The 12,947-nt window shown below is 52.9% G+C and overlaps 5 protein-coding genes across 5 annotated transcripts; 1 reads left to right on the forward strand and 4 right to left on the reverse strand.

Moving 5' to 3' along the window:
- Positions 1-659: 659 nt before the first annotated feature.
- On the reverse strand, positions 660-1,080 carry CC1G_06198 (hypothetical protein; the record flags this gene model as incomplete). The annotated part of the gene is made up of 4 exons (XM_001836559.2): positions 660-667; positions 728-789; positions 849-868; positions 1,015-1,080. 4 exons carry the CDS (start codon positions 1,078-1,080, stop codon positions 660-662), a joined length of 156 nt encoding a protein of 51 aa, XP_001836611.2.
- A 1,115-nt stretch (positions 1,081-2,195) lies between these two features.
- On the reverse strand, positions 2,196-5,481 carry CC1G_14464 (reverse transcriptase/ribonuclease H; the record flags this gene model as incomplete). Its single annotated transcript, XM_002911420.1, has 2 exons — positions 2,196-3,315; positions 3,356-5,481. The coding sequence occupies 2 exons, from the start codon at positions 5,479-5,481 to the stop codon at positions 2,196-2,198; spliced, it is 3,246 nt and encodes a 1,081-aa protein (XP_002911466.1).
- Positions 5,482-6,091: 610 nt separating this feature from the next.
- Positions 6,092-7,039, reverse strand: CC1G_06201 (hypothetical protein; the record flags this gene model as incomplete). Its single annotated transcript, XM_001836562.1, has 1 exon — positions 6,092-7,039. One exon carries the CDS (start codon positions 7,037-7,039, stop codon positions 6,092-6,094), a length of 948 nt encoding a protein of 315 aa, XP_001836614.1.
- Positions 7,040-9,076: 2,037 nt separating this feature from the next.
- Positions 9,077-10,824, forward strand: CC1G_06202 (hypothetical protein; the record flags this gene model as incomplete). Its single annotated transcript, XM_001836563.2, has 14 exons — positions 9,077-9,127; positions 9,199-9,208; positions 9,271-9,290; positions 9,345-9,474; positions 9,541-9,600; positions 9,667-9,699; positions 9,762-9,893; positions 9,973-10,071; positions 10,148-10,186; positions 10,242-10,289; positions 10,343-10,369; positions 10,426-10,466; positions 10,532-10,557; positions 10,614-10,824. The coding sequence occupies 14 exons, from the start codon at positions 9,077-9,079 to the stop codon at positions 10,822-10,824; spliced, it is 927 nt and encodes a 308-aa protein (XP_001836615.2).
- Positions 10,825-11,015: 191 nt separating this feature from the next.
- Positions 11,016-12,610, reverse strand: CC1G_06203 (hypothetical protein; the record flags this gene model as incomplete). The annotated part of the gene is made up of 3 exons (XM_001836564.1): positions 11,016-11,258; positions 11,323-12,370; positions 12,429-12,610. 3 exons carry the CDS (start codon positions 12,608-12,610, stop codon positions 11,016-11,018), a joined length of 1,473 nt encoding a protein of 490 aa, XP_001836616.1.
- Positions 12,611-12,947: the final 337 nt, after the last annotated feature.

Raw genomic sequence — 12,947 nt, forward strand, 5'->3', positions numbered from 1 at the left:
AACCTCAAACTTCCGCATAATCACCTTTTGTTCGTGAACGACCCCCCGTTGGTGGACCTCAGCCCTTCCTGTGGACGAGATCAAGGAGCTATACCCATCCTGAATGTCGCTGAAATGAAGCGTGAAGGTCACAATACATCCCCAGAAACGTCTTGCAAATAACTCAATACATAAGCCGGCGGATAACGGCCTAGAAGAATCAGGGGCACATCTATCGGCCTCGCCTGCACTTCGACTCTCATTCAACATCCCAAAAGGATCGTCCTTTCTAAAGAAGTCAACTACATACACAGCCGGACCCGGAGGACAACCCCAGGTTAAACCTGTGGCCATGATCCCAGACTCATCGCGGGCCAAACACGGCTTAACTTAGGCCGACTCATACCAGGGCTATCTTGCACGGGATAGCCCTGGTATGCCCCGTCAATGCACCCAGGTTAAACCACCGAATGGCCTTGGGTTCATTGCCCTTTCTTTTTTCTTTTGCTGCTCGTCGACCTTCCGGGTCCTCCCGCCTTTCCATTTCTTCTTCATCTAGCTCGAAAATTGAATACAAATTTTTCTTATTGCATCTACCTATTAGACTACCGCACATTACCATACAAAATACTGTACCGAGTGCTCAAGCCGACGAAACGATACATGAAACCAAAATCAAGTCAACTATCTGAGAGGGAAAAGTACAAGTCAGTGTGAGGAAAGACGGTTTAGGAGCGAGGGGACATACCATCGGGGCGGCGTGCTCTTTTACAAATAGCGGTGGTAGGCTGCACTGGCAACCCACGATACCTGGAAAGAACCATGAGCCCGTCAGTGATGGTGGTTTAGAGAAGCGAAGACAAACATACCTGGAGTTGAGAACTGTAGCCTGTCAACGTTGACAGGCTACAGCAACCCTTAGGCAATAATCGAGCACGGCCAATAGACGAGGAACTACTGCAAGAAAGTTAACTCAGCGTGTGGATTTGGAATTAGACGAAGAGAGGGCTCACCTGAGACCGAAGCAAAACTCACCGGTGTGGTCGTGCCAAAGCTGCGGACGTGGCGATCGCGAAAAGTCGTCAGCAAGGGCACATTCATATTGTCTAGATGCGTCACTCTTTGATTAGTCGAGCCTTACGTCGAAATAGAGAGGATGGGAGACCAACTTGATTTGTTAAGTGGTCTCCTGATGGGTCTATGCTGGCAGTAAGACTGAGAGTGTGGGGGAGAAAGCCGTAGGCTTTCGCTCTGGGAAGGCTAGCCTGACACTGTGAGAAGGGACGAGATGAGCCGCGAGGGTGGGTGGGTGAAAAACACCGACTCGCGCTGCTCGTCTCGGTTTCCCTTTGCTTAGCCGCTCCTCAGAGAGTGCGGGAGCTTGACGTGTTTACTCTTGACGAGGGTAGGGTGCTAAATTTCTAATGATTAGTGCATTTGCTTCTACAATAAGATCTAGGATGAGGCTTCTAGCGAGCAATCTAGCGGGCGTGGGTGTGCGTGTATCTATGGGTAAATCTATGTGGGGCGTCTATATTTGCAGGGTCTGAGTCTGGTCTGTTCGTGTATGATGGAAGTGCGAGGGCGTGATCAAGCTGGTATTACTGGAGGGGTTAAGGTGCCGTTCGGAACCGGTGAGTTGGGGTTGAGTCGAGAGCCTTTCGGATGCTGGGTCTGCCCTCTGCTAGCGTGGACGAGTCGGTGTAGTGGGAGAGGAGGGTGGGTAGACGAAAAGCGACGAGTGCTCTATTTCGACGAGGGAGACGAGCGATGAGGTGGTGATGGTCGAGGTGCAAGCGAGGCTGTGGCGGTGCACCTCGACTGCCGGCTCTGATCAAAGACAGAGCCCTACCTCTCCGCTCGTTCCTCACTTCACGCTAGGGCAGAATCTTTGATTAGTCGAGCCTTACGTCGAAATAGAGAGGATGGGAGACCAACTTGATTTGTTAAGTGGTCTCCTGATGGGTCTATGCTGGCAGTAAGACTGAGAGTGTGGGGGAGAAAGCCGTAGGCTTTCGCTCTGGGAAGGCTAGCCTGACACTGTGAGAAGGGACGAGATGAGCCGCGAATCCCAAAACACGGTAGGAGCCTTGTGACGCTTCGAGCGAGTCTCGGACCCCACTTCTGGTAGGAACAAGGTGCTGCCGTCTGCGTTGCACGGCGATGGGAAGAGGAAACGAGAAGCTTACTTACCCAAGCGAAGAGAGCTCGTTGTTTCAGCGCCGGACGGGCGGTATTACGACATCTAGGAAGTCCTTGTGTACGACTGGGTTGGCCTGGATGTAGGGTGCAAGGATTTGGGCATGTTCGCGCAGGTAGTCGAGAAAGGCGTCGCTTGCCCATCGTCCTTTGGCCTTCATGGCTTCGAATGACACACCCCGCAGGAGGTACTCGAGGGTGGCGCCGATCCGTATGCAGTGGCCCGAGATTTTGACGATGTTGGCTCGAGCACCCGCCTGGTTGACCACCTCGAGAAACTTCTTCATTGTGAGCGCCTTGTGTGTTTCTTTTTTCCCATTTTTCGTGCGGTAGGCGAACAGGGGCCCGTCTGGAGGGGGCTGGTTCACTTGCAGGTGGTTTTCGAGGGCGGATTTCGGGTCGACAGTGCCGTTCTGTTGAGCCCACGAGACGTCTTCCCCGCTCATGCTCGATTTGGTGCGTGGTAAGTGGAAGACGGTGACCTCCTGCCCACGCCTGTCGACTTCCACGCGTATGTCTGATGGCTTGACGTGGGTTTTGTCGAAGGCGTTGAGGTTGGGCAGGGTGAACTCTCCCAGGCGAGCGGCAGCGTAGAAAGTTGTGGTCAGGCAGGCGAATGTTGCGGCGTGGAGCGGGTTGTTGGGGTCGAGCTGTGCGTGGATTCGCCTGATGTGGTCCTCGGTTACTGGGGTTCTCTTCGCCTTCTTTGACGTTGGAGGTGCGTTCCGCTCTCCTGCTCGTAAAAGAGCTTCGAGCTCCGTGTCGTTGGGGACCCATCTCACTCCGTGCATGATGTGCCAGGCACGGACCCCGAAGACGTAGTTTCGGATCGTTTTTCCGCTGTACAGGCCGACCAGACTGGTTACGAAGGCTGCCAGAAGGACAGGGCTGGCTGGGGCACGTTGGTGCTCGTCAATTCCCCGTTTGTCGCAGAACGCGTGGTAGACGAGGAGGCCGGTTGCATAGGTTTCTTGCGTGCTGGGTGCCCAAGCGCCTTGGATTGCGGTAGTGATGTCTTCGAGGTCTTCGGGCGCAAGGTTTGTTGGCTTTCCTTGGTGGTCCAGTGTGTTGCGCGCGATTGCTGGTTTCCACGTTCGCAGGCGATCCTTTCCGGGTACGTTGATGGGCCTGAGGTGACTGGCTGACGTGTTAGGTGGTATCCCGTTTGGCATTGCACTAGATGTGTTGCCTGAACTCTGCGAGGGTGCGGGCCTCCTCCGCTTGGGAGGATTGGAAAGATCCTCTTGGGAGTTCTGCTTTCGCTTTTGCACTCGCTTTGATGGGTGATGGATTGGGTGGCTGTTGGGAATCGAAGTCGGCGACGAATTTCCGGAGGTAGTTGGGGATAGGTATGTGAGGGAGGAGGTCCTCGGGGCTGCCGTAGATGCCTCGCGATGGGAGGTCTGCAGGATTGGAGGCGCTCTTGACGTAATGGGTGTGAAAGGCGATGCTGGAGCTCTTGCTGAGAGCGTGTACTTGACGAAAGATGAGGTTCGTCTGCCAATTTCGGCTTCTTCCTTTCCACCAGCCTTCAACGACCCCCCTGTTGTCTCCATACAGTTGGATGTGCGAGCCCTTTTCCGCTCCAAGACCTGCTGCAGCAGTGGCAAGGAACAGGAAGCCGACTGCTTCTGCCCATCCGATGTCTCTCCCTTCTGCTTTCCATCCGGGGAGGAGCTTCCAGGCTCTCCACTTGGTGCCAATGACAATGCCGATGCCGATTTCTGAGCTAGCATCCGAGAAACCATTGATGTCGATGATGGGTGGGTGTTCTTTGATTTCTCTTCGTCGCTCTGTGTTGAGAAGTTGGTCTTTCCACCAGCGTAGATCCTCGGGAGTATGGCGAGGAGGGGTGAGCTGGCGGTGTGGCTTGTCTCGGAAGATAGCCATGAAGGCTTCGAGGTTTGTGAGGTAGGCTCTCCCCTCTGGGATGATATGGCACGTATGAAGGAGCTTGCCATAGAGTTGTTGGGCATCGAGCAAGTCGTGGGTTGTCGCGCTCTCCCACTCTGCGATAGCTGACAAATACTTCTCACGCTTGGCAGGCGTGAGCGCGACCCACTTGTCCTTGACATTCCAGAGGAAGCCGATGTAGGCAACAATGAAACCGAAAGGGATATCTTTTTCTTTTGCGATTGGGATTCCCAGATCGTTGAACAGGCTGTCGAGGTCAGACATATTGTATGCGTATTGCGCGTCCTCGCGGAGTTTGCTGGGTGACGGCAGAACTCTGAGGGGTTGGGTCTGGTCTTCGTCGAACTCTTCGGGGTGGCCGTCTGGTCTGATGGACCCTGCGAACCAAATTCTGCCGCCGTCCTGCCTCTTGCCACCATTGTCTCGGATTTCCTTCGCCCATTTCTTCCTCTTCTGGTTGTACCCTTCCACCTCTGATGCGAGAAGTCGGAAGAACACAATGTCATCGACCCATTTGGATAGTGGACCGATGCCATGCGCCCTGGTGAGCTGCGCGCCTGCATCTCCCACTCGCCCGTAGACCCCTCCTCCAGACGCGAGGCCGAAGCAGTCGCGCAAGTCAATTGCGAAACTGTTATCGTCAATCCGTACGACAATTCCAGGCCATTGAGAGGGGTGGAGGGGAATGGTGCGGTATGCTTCCTTGATGTCACGTACGGCTGCTTGTGAGCCGGGTGGGAGTCTGGCAATGATGAGGTAGACCGTGTCGAAGGTTCCCCAGGTGCAGGGGTAGTTATTGGAGTTGATGTGGCTGTTGATAGACGTGATTGGGCCTGGGAGTGCTGAGTGCGGGTAGGATAGATTTTGTATGAGCCTGAATTTCCCGGGTTTTCCTGCCTTTGGGATGATGCTAAGTGGTGAAGTTTGGAAGGGGCCGAGCAGCGCCTCGACTTCTCTCTTGGAGAGTGGTCCGACGTAACGTCCAGCGTCGTATTCAGCTTGTAGTATTCCTCGAAAATGCTCAGCAAATTCCGTGATTGAGGGTTTATTCGGTGGGGTGAAAGTGATCTTGATGTGGGGTATGCCGGCGTGGAAGCCCTCACGAAGGCCTTTGGGAATGTCCGCAAATTCCGGGAGAAGTCCTGCTTCTCGAAGTCGTTGTTCCCATCGGTCGGCTCGGTAAGGGGATCCTGGGTCATGCTGTTTGGCCCTGAGGACAGCTTTGAGCGCCGTGAGACGCGTCTCCGCATCCTGAACACCGGTGTTTCGAATCGTGAGCCGTGCTCGGACAGCCTCGACTGGATTGCCAGTCGGAACATAATGTGATCCCCCCGTCGATGGTGATGACGCGCCCATTTTCTCCTTTTCGACAATGTGCCGGCGTTCCATTGTGCAACGTCTTGGATTGACACGCGTAGGTGTTGTGTGGGTGGCGCCCCAGGCAGATTGTGCACGCGGACAGGGGCGCTCTCTCCGATGCACGTCGCTGAAAAGGCTTGTTGGGCTCTCGGCGATGGCTCGAGGCTCGGTTTGTGGCCCTGCGAGGTGACCTTGAACGCCCTTTCTTGCGCGGGCTCCCGTCGGGAGAGAGGCTTCGAGATCTTGCCCTCTTCCGAGGGGAAGATCTCCCTCTCCCGTCGCTCACATAGTGTTGACTCATCTGACGCTCGAGGCTGTTTTGGTATGGGTTGTGTTGGGTCAGGCGGAGTACGATGAAGCACAGCATAAGATTTGCGAAAAGACCGATGTACAGCAGCGGTAGTTGATAATTGAAGCAAAGAAGCGTGAGGCAGAATGAAAACGGGGCAGCGGGCGGTGGTACCGGGACCGGTCGCGATGCAGTCATGATGCAGTTATGCGAAGCAGGGGGCGCGATGCGCGAGATGTGATGCGTGATGCACGATGCAATGCCCGTTGGGATTCCCGTGGGTTGAGGGGGGTGATTGGGGAGGCAGGGAAGTGTTAGTGACTGGTTTTGCGGGCGCGAAGGTGAAGGTACTTACGCAGCTATTCCCGCCTCCTGTGCTTCTCTGAGGATGTCGTCGTAGATGCGTTGGAGCCTGACCTCATTGATCTTCCCTATGTCGAAGATGGGGTCGTCTCCTGGCGCCTTCAGTGCCTCGAAGAACTCTCTTCGTACCTCCGCGTGATAGCGGATGATGGCTGCTTCACCCCGGGGTTGAGTGCGGATGTCGTGGGTCTCGAGGGAGTAATAGAATGTCGTGAGGGCAAGGATCATGTCGTCTCCCCATGCTTCCTCCTTTATGACTTGTAGGAAGACGTTTTTGGCAACGGAGATGGCGCTCCACGTCATGTTGTGGTCCTTTGTGACCCGGGAAAGCGGCTGGTGGGCTGCAACGGGCTTGTATACGATTTGCTGGTTGATCTCAACAGGGGCCAGAGCGTCGCTCCCGGTGGTGCGTTCCAGCTCCGTGGCTTGTTTGCAGCCCTCCGGGGAGAAATAATACAGATCCACGAAATCGAAGTTGCGAGTTTTCGACCTTGCGAAGGTTGAAACCTTCGTCGCTGACTTGGTGTCGACCGGTTTGTCGACAGCGATGACCTTGGCTTTCCTCTTCGTCTCCCTGGTTTTGAGTTCGCTTTGCTGCTTCTCGAGGACCTCTTTGGCGAGCTTGAGTTGTTCCGCTTCTATCCTCCTTCTCTCTTCTTCCTGTTCCTTTCTCTCCCTTTCCAGCCTGTCCTGTTCCTCCCTCTCTAACCTCGCTCGTTCGCGTTCATCTTCCTCGCGCTGTCTCTCCTCCTGTGCTTGGTTGTACTGCTGTAAGCGGTGCTCGTGGTCTGCGGTCCAAGAGTCCACCAGCGACTTGACGAGTTCGTCTAGTGTCTGCCCTTCCTTGAGTTGCTGTTCTAGGATCGGCCTGAGGGCAGGGGCGTTGAAATCTGGCATGACCTCTTTGCTGGGGTCTTGGAGCTCTACCTCGGCCATGGTGCTAGTGTGGAAGGTTGAAATCGATGTATTCGCGGGAAGTAGTGAAGAGAATATGGACGAAAAGCGACGAGTGCTCTATTTCGACGAGGGAGACGAGCGATGAGGTGGTGATGGTCGAGGTGCAAGCGAGGCTGTGGCGGTGCACCTCGACTGCCGGCTCTGATCAAAGACAGAGCCCTACCTCTCCGCTCGTTCCTCACTTCACGCTAGGGCAGAATTTACCCCCTTTGCCAAACTGCTCATATGCTAACTGATGGGCCGCAGCGTGGGTGGCGATGGTGGTGGTTCAGAACAGAATAACGCAAGTTCGTTCAACGTTCAAGTCGAACATGTTGATTTTCTCGAACTTCGCGCACGTGATCGCGAGAAGTCAGATAGGGCGTTGGGACAACGAATGGTCAACGTTTCAACGTTCAACCCAGGTTTCAACGAATATTGGGTTCGGGACAAATCATTGAAATTGGTACAGGGGTTGTAACGGAAGTTCACCCGCGCTCATAATTGTGCTGAATGCGCGAGGTTGAACCCGATCACATCCCGGGGTTCAAACTCCTTTTAAACCCAGCACATCCGAGCCTCGGATGAGCTGGGGCCATACGAACGGCTGGGTGTGTATGTAACGGGGTCAGCACCTTGCCATCAAAGTCCCCAGCATTTGATCAAGTGCGTTGAATAGAGCGATCAGGCGAGACCTCATATCTTTTCAATATCGAAGGCGCTAATGTCGGCATTATGGACTGGCCTTATGTTAGCGCTTTTGATGCTCTTGCCCTCCGCCGTGATGGCGTACTAGAGCCTTCTGATCCTCTATTCTGTTTCTGCCCTTCGTTGCACACAAACGAGTTCTTCTGTCAAGTTCCCCATTCTCCAGACTGAACTATACATAGCCTCCAGTGTCCAGTGTGGCATAAGACCTCCAGTGGTGAATGACTTGACCATAAATAGCCAGAACACATACCTCTCCCGACTGCGACGCTTTACTACTCTTCAATAGACCTGGTCCCTCTTCTACTTGAACGCCGGAATTTGTGCGGCCCAGCGGTTCGGAAGTTGCCCTCGGATAACGCCATGGAGCAAGATTCAGCGAATAGTCTCCGCCCTGTCAATTCAAGCCAATTCAATTTTTGAGGGGCTGGTTCAAGGACCGAGGTGAATCTGTGTGTTCCTGGCGGAGACCATTACGATGGGTAAAGGTGAGCGTTCCCTCATTTAAACATGCCCAGAGCGACGCTAAACGATGTAAGGCTCGCGTTTCTGCCACGAGCTAGTGCTAACCGAGTCTGATCGTTGTGGCGAAACGTGGCTTTCAGTCGAATGTCGTCGATGCGAATATTTCGATACCTTTTAAGGTAACGTAAGGCCTCCTGATCGAAGGCTAGCGAAGCGTTGATCGTCCCCTTTAGCAAGTGTTGGGAGGTGTTGGGGGCATGGGCCGCAATGTGACTGGATTCTAGAAATTCACTGCATCGTCTTCTATCCTTCCCTCGAAACCTTTGGTAAATGTTTTCCAGCTCGTATGCAGACGTTGGCATTGTGGGCTGGTGGGAAACTATAGTTAACCTCGTGGAAAGAAAGCGTTTGAACTTTGATCGCCTCTCTCGCCGACTTCCACGCCACCTCCACTTGGTTTCCTTCAAGGCAATCCTCCTCGGTTCGGGTTCACCACGGGACGCCCCTCGACTTCCCGACGGCTCCGCCACTTCCTTTGCTTGATTTCACAGGGCCTTTGGTGAGTGCCCAACTCAATTCACCTACCCGAAATCTAAGGGAGTTGCCGTACAGGAAGCCCTCAGGCTTGCCGTAAACCCCGGGCAGGGAAGAAGAGCGGTTTCTCCTACGCTCAGCAGATTCTCATGTTACAATCGCGATTGATGGTGAGAATCTCTACACATACGATGTCAAAGCGCATTGGCTAACAAATAACTCAGAGAAACTTTATAACCTTGGTACCAGGAAACCGATGTGATTCGGGTTCGACGTCGCTCTTTCCCCGCCTAACGCCTAACTCCCCCCTTCCTTTCTCGAGCGCTCACCATGAGCACAACAGAACTAATCGACACCTTTCGAGCCCAAAAACTAGTCGCGGTGAGCCTTTTGATGTCCTTTAAGTCACCAAGAAGGCGTGTTCTAACGTACCGGCTCCACGATGATGCTAGTACTTCAATGGTATGGGCTTCACCATCTGCGATTCATTTAGAACCTTTACATTGATAGGTTCTGTCGATCAGTTGCCAGTGCTGTGATCCTGGTTCGTGTTTATCACCATCTTTGCGCCCACCTCAGAGAGCTAACTGCGCTTCAGTTCTATGAGCACCTCATCACGTTTGACGAAGAGCTTCGTTCAATATGGACTCAACGCTGGACATTGAGCAAGTTGCTCTACGTTTTCATGAAATACTCGGCATTTCTGCAGGTCGGAATCATCATGTGGCGTACGTCGCGTTTCTCTATCGTCTTGGTTCTCGCCTTCTCACATACCTTGTCTTCTCTGTGTTTAGAACAGGACGTGGTGAATACAGACGGAGAAGCATGTCTCGTTTCTTTTCATGTAACTGCATGTACGTCGCGCTTCTGGGAACCTTGGGTGACCTTCGAACAATACTGACCTCTCCTTCCTTGCTCAGGGCTCTTCGTAATTGGTCTTGGAATCGGAGAGAGTGAGCTAGATTTCAGTCAAGAACGCCCTAACGACTTCTCATGGTTCTCTTCACGGAAACAGTGTTGCTCAGCATCCGAACATGGGCCGTATGGAAGAAACCTCGTTTAATGGGAATTCTACTCGGAATCTTCTGGGTCGTTGTGTGGGGTGCAATCTTTGGAATCCTCGCCGTGTTTCTCAAGACTGTCCGGTGTAAGTACTCGCTCAAACAGGGCGCGATCCCCAATTTTCTCTCGTGTGGGCGCTTCACCGCTGACACCTCGGACTTTAGTCGACCCTGATCCCAACTCTCCGTTCCCTGGCTGTTTCATCAGCAATGGCGACCCGATCTTTTTCCTTGACTATTTGCTTTTGTTGGTGTATGACACTGGTGAGTATTTCTGTTTGTGGAACCGGCCATACGGGTTCGTGTGGGCGCTTGGTTGACTTTGTCCACTTCCCTTTAGTGATGCTTATTCTGATCTTGATCCCGGCGTACAAGTCTTGTGAGTTTGCAATTCTTGACCATTGACGAAGGTCCAGAGCTAACGTCATATTCAGACAGAATGGGCGGCTCTTCTGAATTTGTTCGTAATGTTTACAGAGATGGTACGTACTCCGACAGCCCGTTTCCATTCGTCGTGTTAATGACTCTCGATTAGGTATCCTGTACTATCTGTATCTCTTCGGTAAGAAACCCGACGGCATCGCGCCAACCAAGATACTTATCGTGATTCTTCGCCAGTCCTCTCTCTCATTAACATCATCGTCATTGTCAAACTTCCGGTGTGTGATACATATCACTGACCTGCACGGCCGAGACCATGCGCTGACTGTAACGACTGTAACAGTTCGACATGAGCACCATCCTGTCGCAGTGCGTACCTAGGTGCCATCTCATCCAAGGCATTCTTCTGATCTCAACTCCTACAGATTCGAGCGGGTACTGCATGCCGTATTCACGGGCCGCGTTGTCCTGAACATCCACGCGCAGAGTCGCGACCGCGAAGAACTAGCAAGTTACGTTTCCTCCGTAGGGGGGAGACGAACTGAAAACGATGGGGTCATCCTAGTCCCCATTGGCGTTACCACGACGCAGACGTTCACCGATTCGCAAACCAAAATTTCAAGAGGACGAGCTTGATTTTCCTGTGCCGCTATTATGGACGATGGGTTTTATCCATTATTTTGCCTTGTAGTTGCGCGTTCGCCCTCTAGTTGTAGCATTAGACTTGTTTTGTATTCCTGTATTTCTACACTTTATGACTTAGACGACATGTAAAATCAGTGTCATGTCCGAGAGGAGGTACGCCTCTGCTGATCAAGCGCCCCTGGTTAGTTAACTTGAGAGTCGAGCGGTAGTAAACGGCTCTTGAGATATTCTGGATCCTCAATAAGACTCTGTCTGTCCTCTCCGTTGATAGTCTCCACCCCACTGAGAACAATGGCAAGCGCACTCTTGCACCACCTGCCATTCCAATCCGAATGACCGAACACGTCGTATCGGAGGTGACGAAGTTTCCAATTGGTAAAGAGATGGCCGCACTCGAGGATTGCGAGGCAGAACAACTTGGAGTACTGCGTCGGCGGTCAGTCATCCAGCGGTATCGGAGGACAGAGAACTAGAAAGTGGAATACTTACTGGTGTTGATCGGCTTCCTGTCTGATGAGGCCCAGAACCCACGGAGGGATCATCGTCTCGCCCTCCTTGAGTCCATAGGTCGAATCCGAGATACAGTGTGTGTAGGTTGGGAAGCTTTGCCATGAGTAGGAGGAGTAAATCCGGTCCACATCGCTGGGGTAGGATCGAGAGGCTCTTGAGGGCGTCGCCTTGAAGTGCCTCTACCAGTTTCTCCGCTTCCGAGAAATTCAGGAATTTGCCCTTCAAAGAGAAGTCATGCAAAGCGTGCTGACTGACGCAGGAAGAGAGCGCGGATATCTTGGGTCCGCCGAGTAAATCGAGGTGAAGCGTTGTCAATGTCGAGAATGGGATTGACAGGATGCGGGGGACGAGGTCCCAGTCTGAGCTCTTGAAGCCCTTGGTAACCGAGAAGGGCTCCAGAGAAAGGGAGATCTTCTGCAGTTGCGTTTTGTACTGGACGAGGAAGCGCTCCACCGCCCGAAGACACTTAGCGCTTGAATCTCCAGTGAGGAAGGCGGAGAGCTCGAAAGTTGATAGTCGTGGGAGGTGTGCGGGGTTCTCAAAGATGATTGTTAACAACGAAAGGGACTCATCGGCGTCTTCGTCGAGCGAGGACAAGTTCGACAGCTTCAATTCCTCGATTGTGTCCTTTTGGAGGTTGACGAAGTCGCAGAGTATACCTGCTTCGGACGCGGAGACTGTCTTCCCTTCTGCACGGATAGGGGTAAAGACGTGTATGTGGAGCTCTCGCAGATTGGAGAAGTGAATTGTCGATAGCTGGAGGCCTTTGTACGCTTCCAATGGAATTTGGAGCTGCAGGGATTGTAGTCTTGATGAGTAGACCTTAAGAGCTGGGACGATGTAGATGGACTTTTCGATGAATTTGGTGTATTCATCGGAGTGGCAACAGTACAGGTCCAACGAGGTCAGGTTTGTGAACTCTTTGAGGCTCTGAAGGAGGAGGTGGGCCTGCGGATCGTCGATGGGAAGTGAATGTGGCCGGAGGTACAGGGATCGAACGCGGTCCACGACGATTTGGTGAGAGAATCTATACTCAACAGTGAGAGCATAAATCGGCTTCTGGATACAGACCAAGGCATACTTACTGGAGTGCTTTTAACAACTTTTGAGTTTTTCTCTCCGCGAGGTAATGGATGCGGCCTTCTCGATAGCGCTCGTCCAAGATGATGTTGTAGATGGTTCTGTTGACGCGGCGTAGGTTAAAGTGGCGGTCTTTAGGGACGTATCGGAGGACATGTAGCCATAACTCGTATGGAAGATCAGGCATTGCGCTGGACAATGTGGGAGGCGAAGAGAAAGGACGTGGCTGACATGAGTGTCGTGCGGAGAGACAAATCACATCAGATGAGATCCTGTTTTCATAAAGTTTGGGATTTGCTGTGCAAGAGTCGAAGAACGCCCAAGGAAAAGACGCCCAGGAGGCGTCTAAAGTGGAAAAACAGAGTGCCCCTCGCCCTGCGAACCCAGGGATCACTGAATCGAGTAAGGTGTTTACCAAGAGGGGTGAACGATCGGATGACAAAGGCCCAATGTCTCAGACGCGTCCGGAAGATAAATACCGCGAGGATTTTGCAAAAGACAAGAGTCGAGCTTTTTCTCTCCTT

Source organism: Coprinopsis cinerea (assembly GCF_000182895.1).
Source record: "Coprinopsis cinerea okayama7#130 chromosome 4 map unlocalized cont3.4, whole genome shotgun sequence".
In the NCBI taxonomy this organism is placed as follows: domain Eukaryota; kingdom Fungi; phylum Basidiomycota; class Agaricomycetes; order Agaricales; family Psathyrellaceae; genus Coprinopsis; species Coprinopsis cinerea.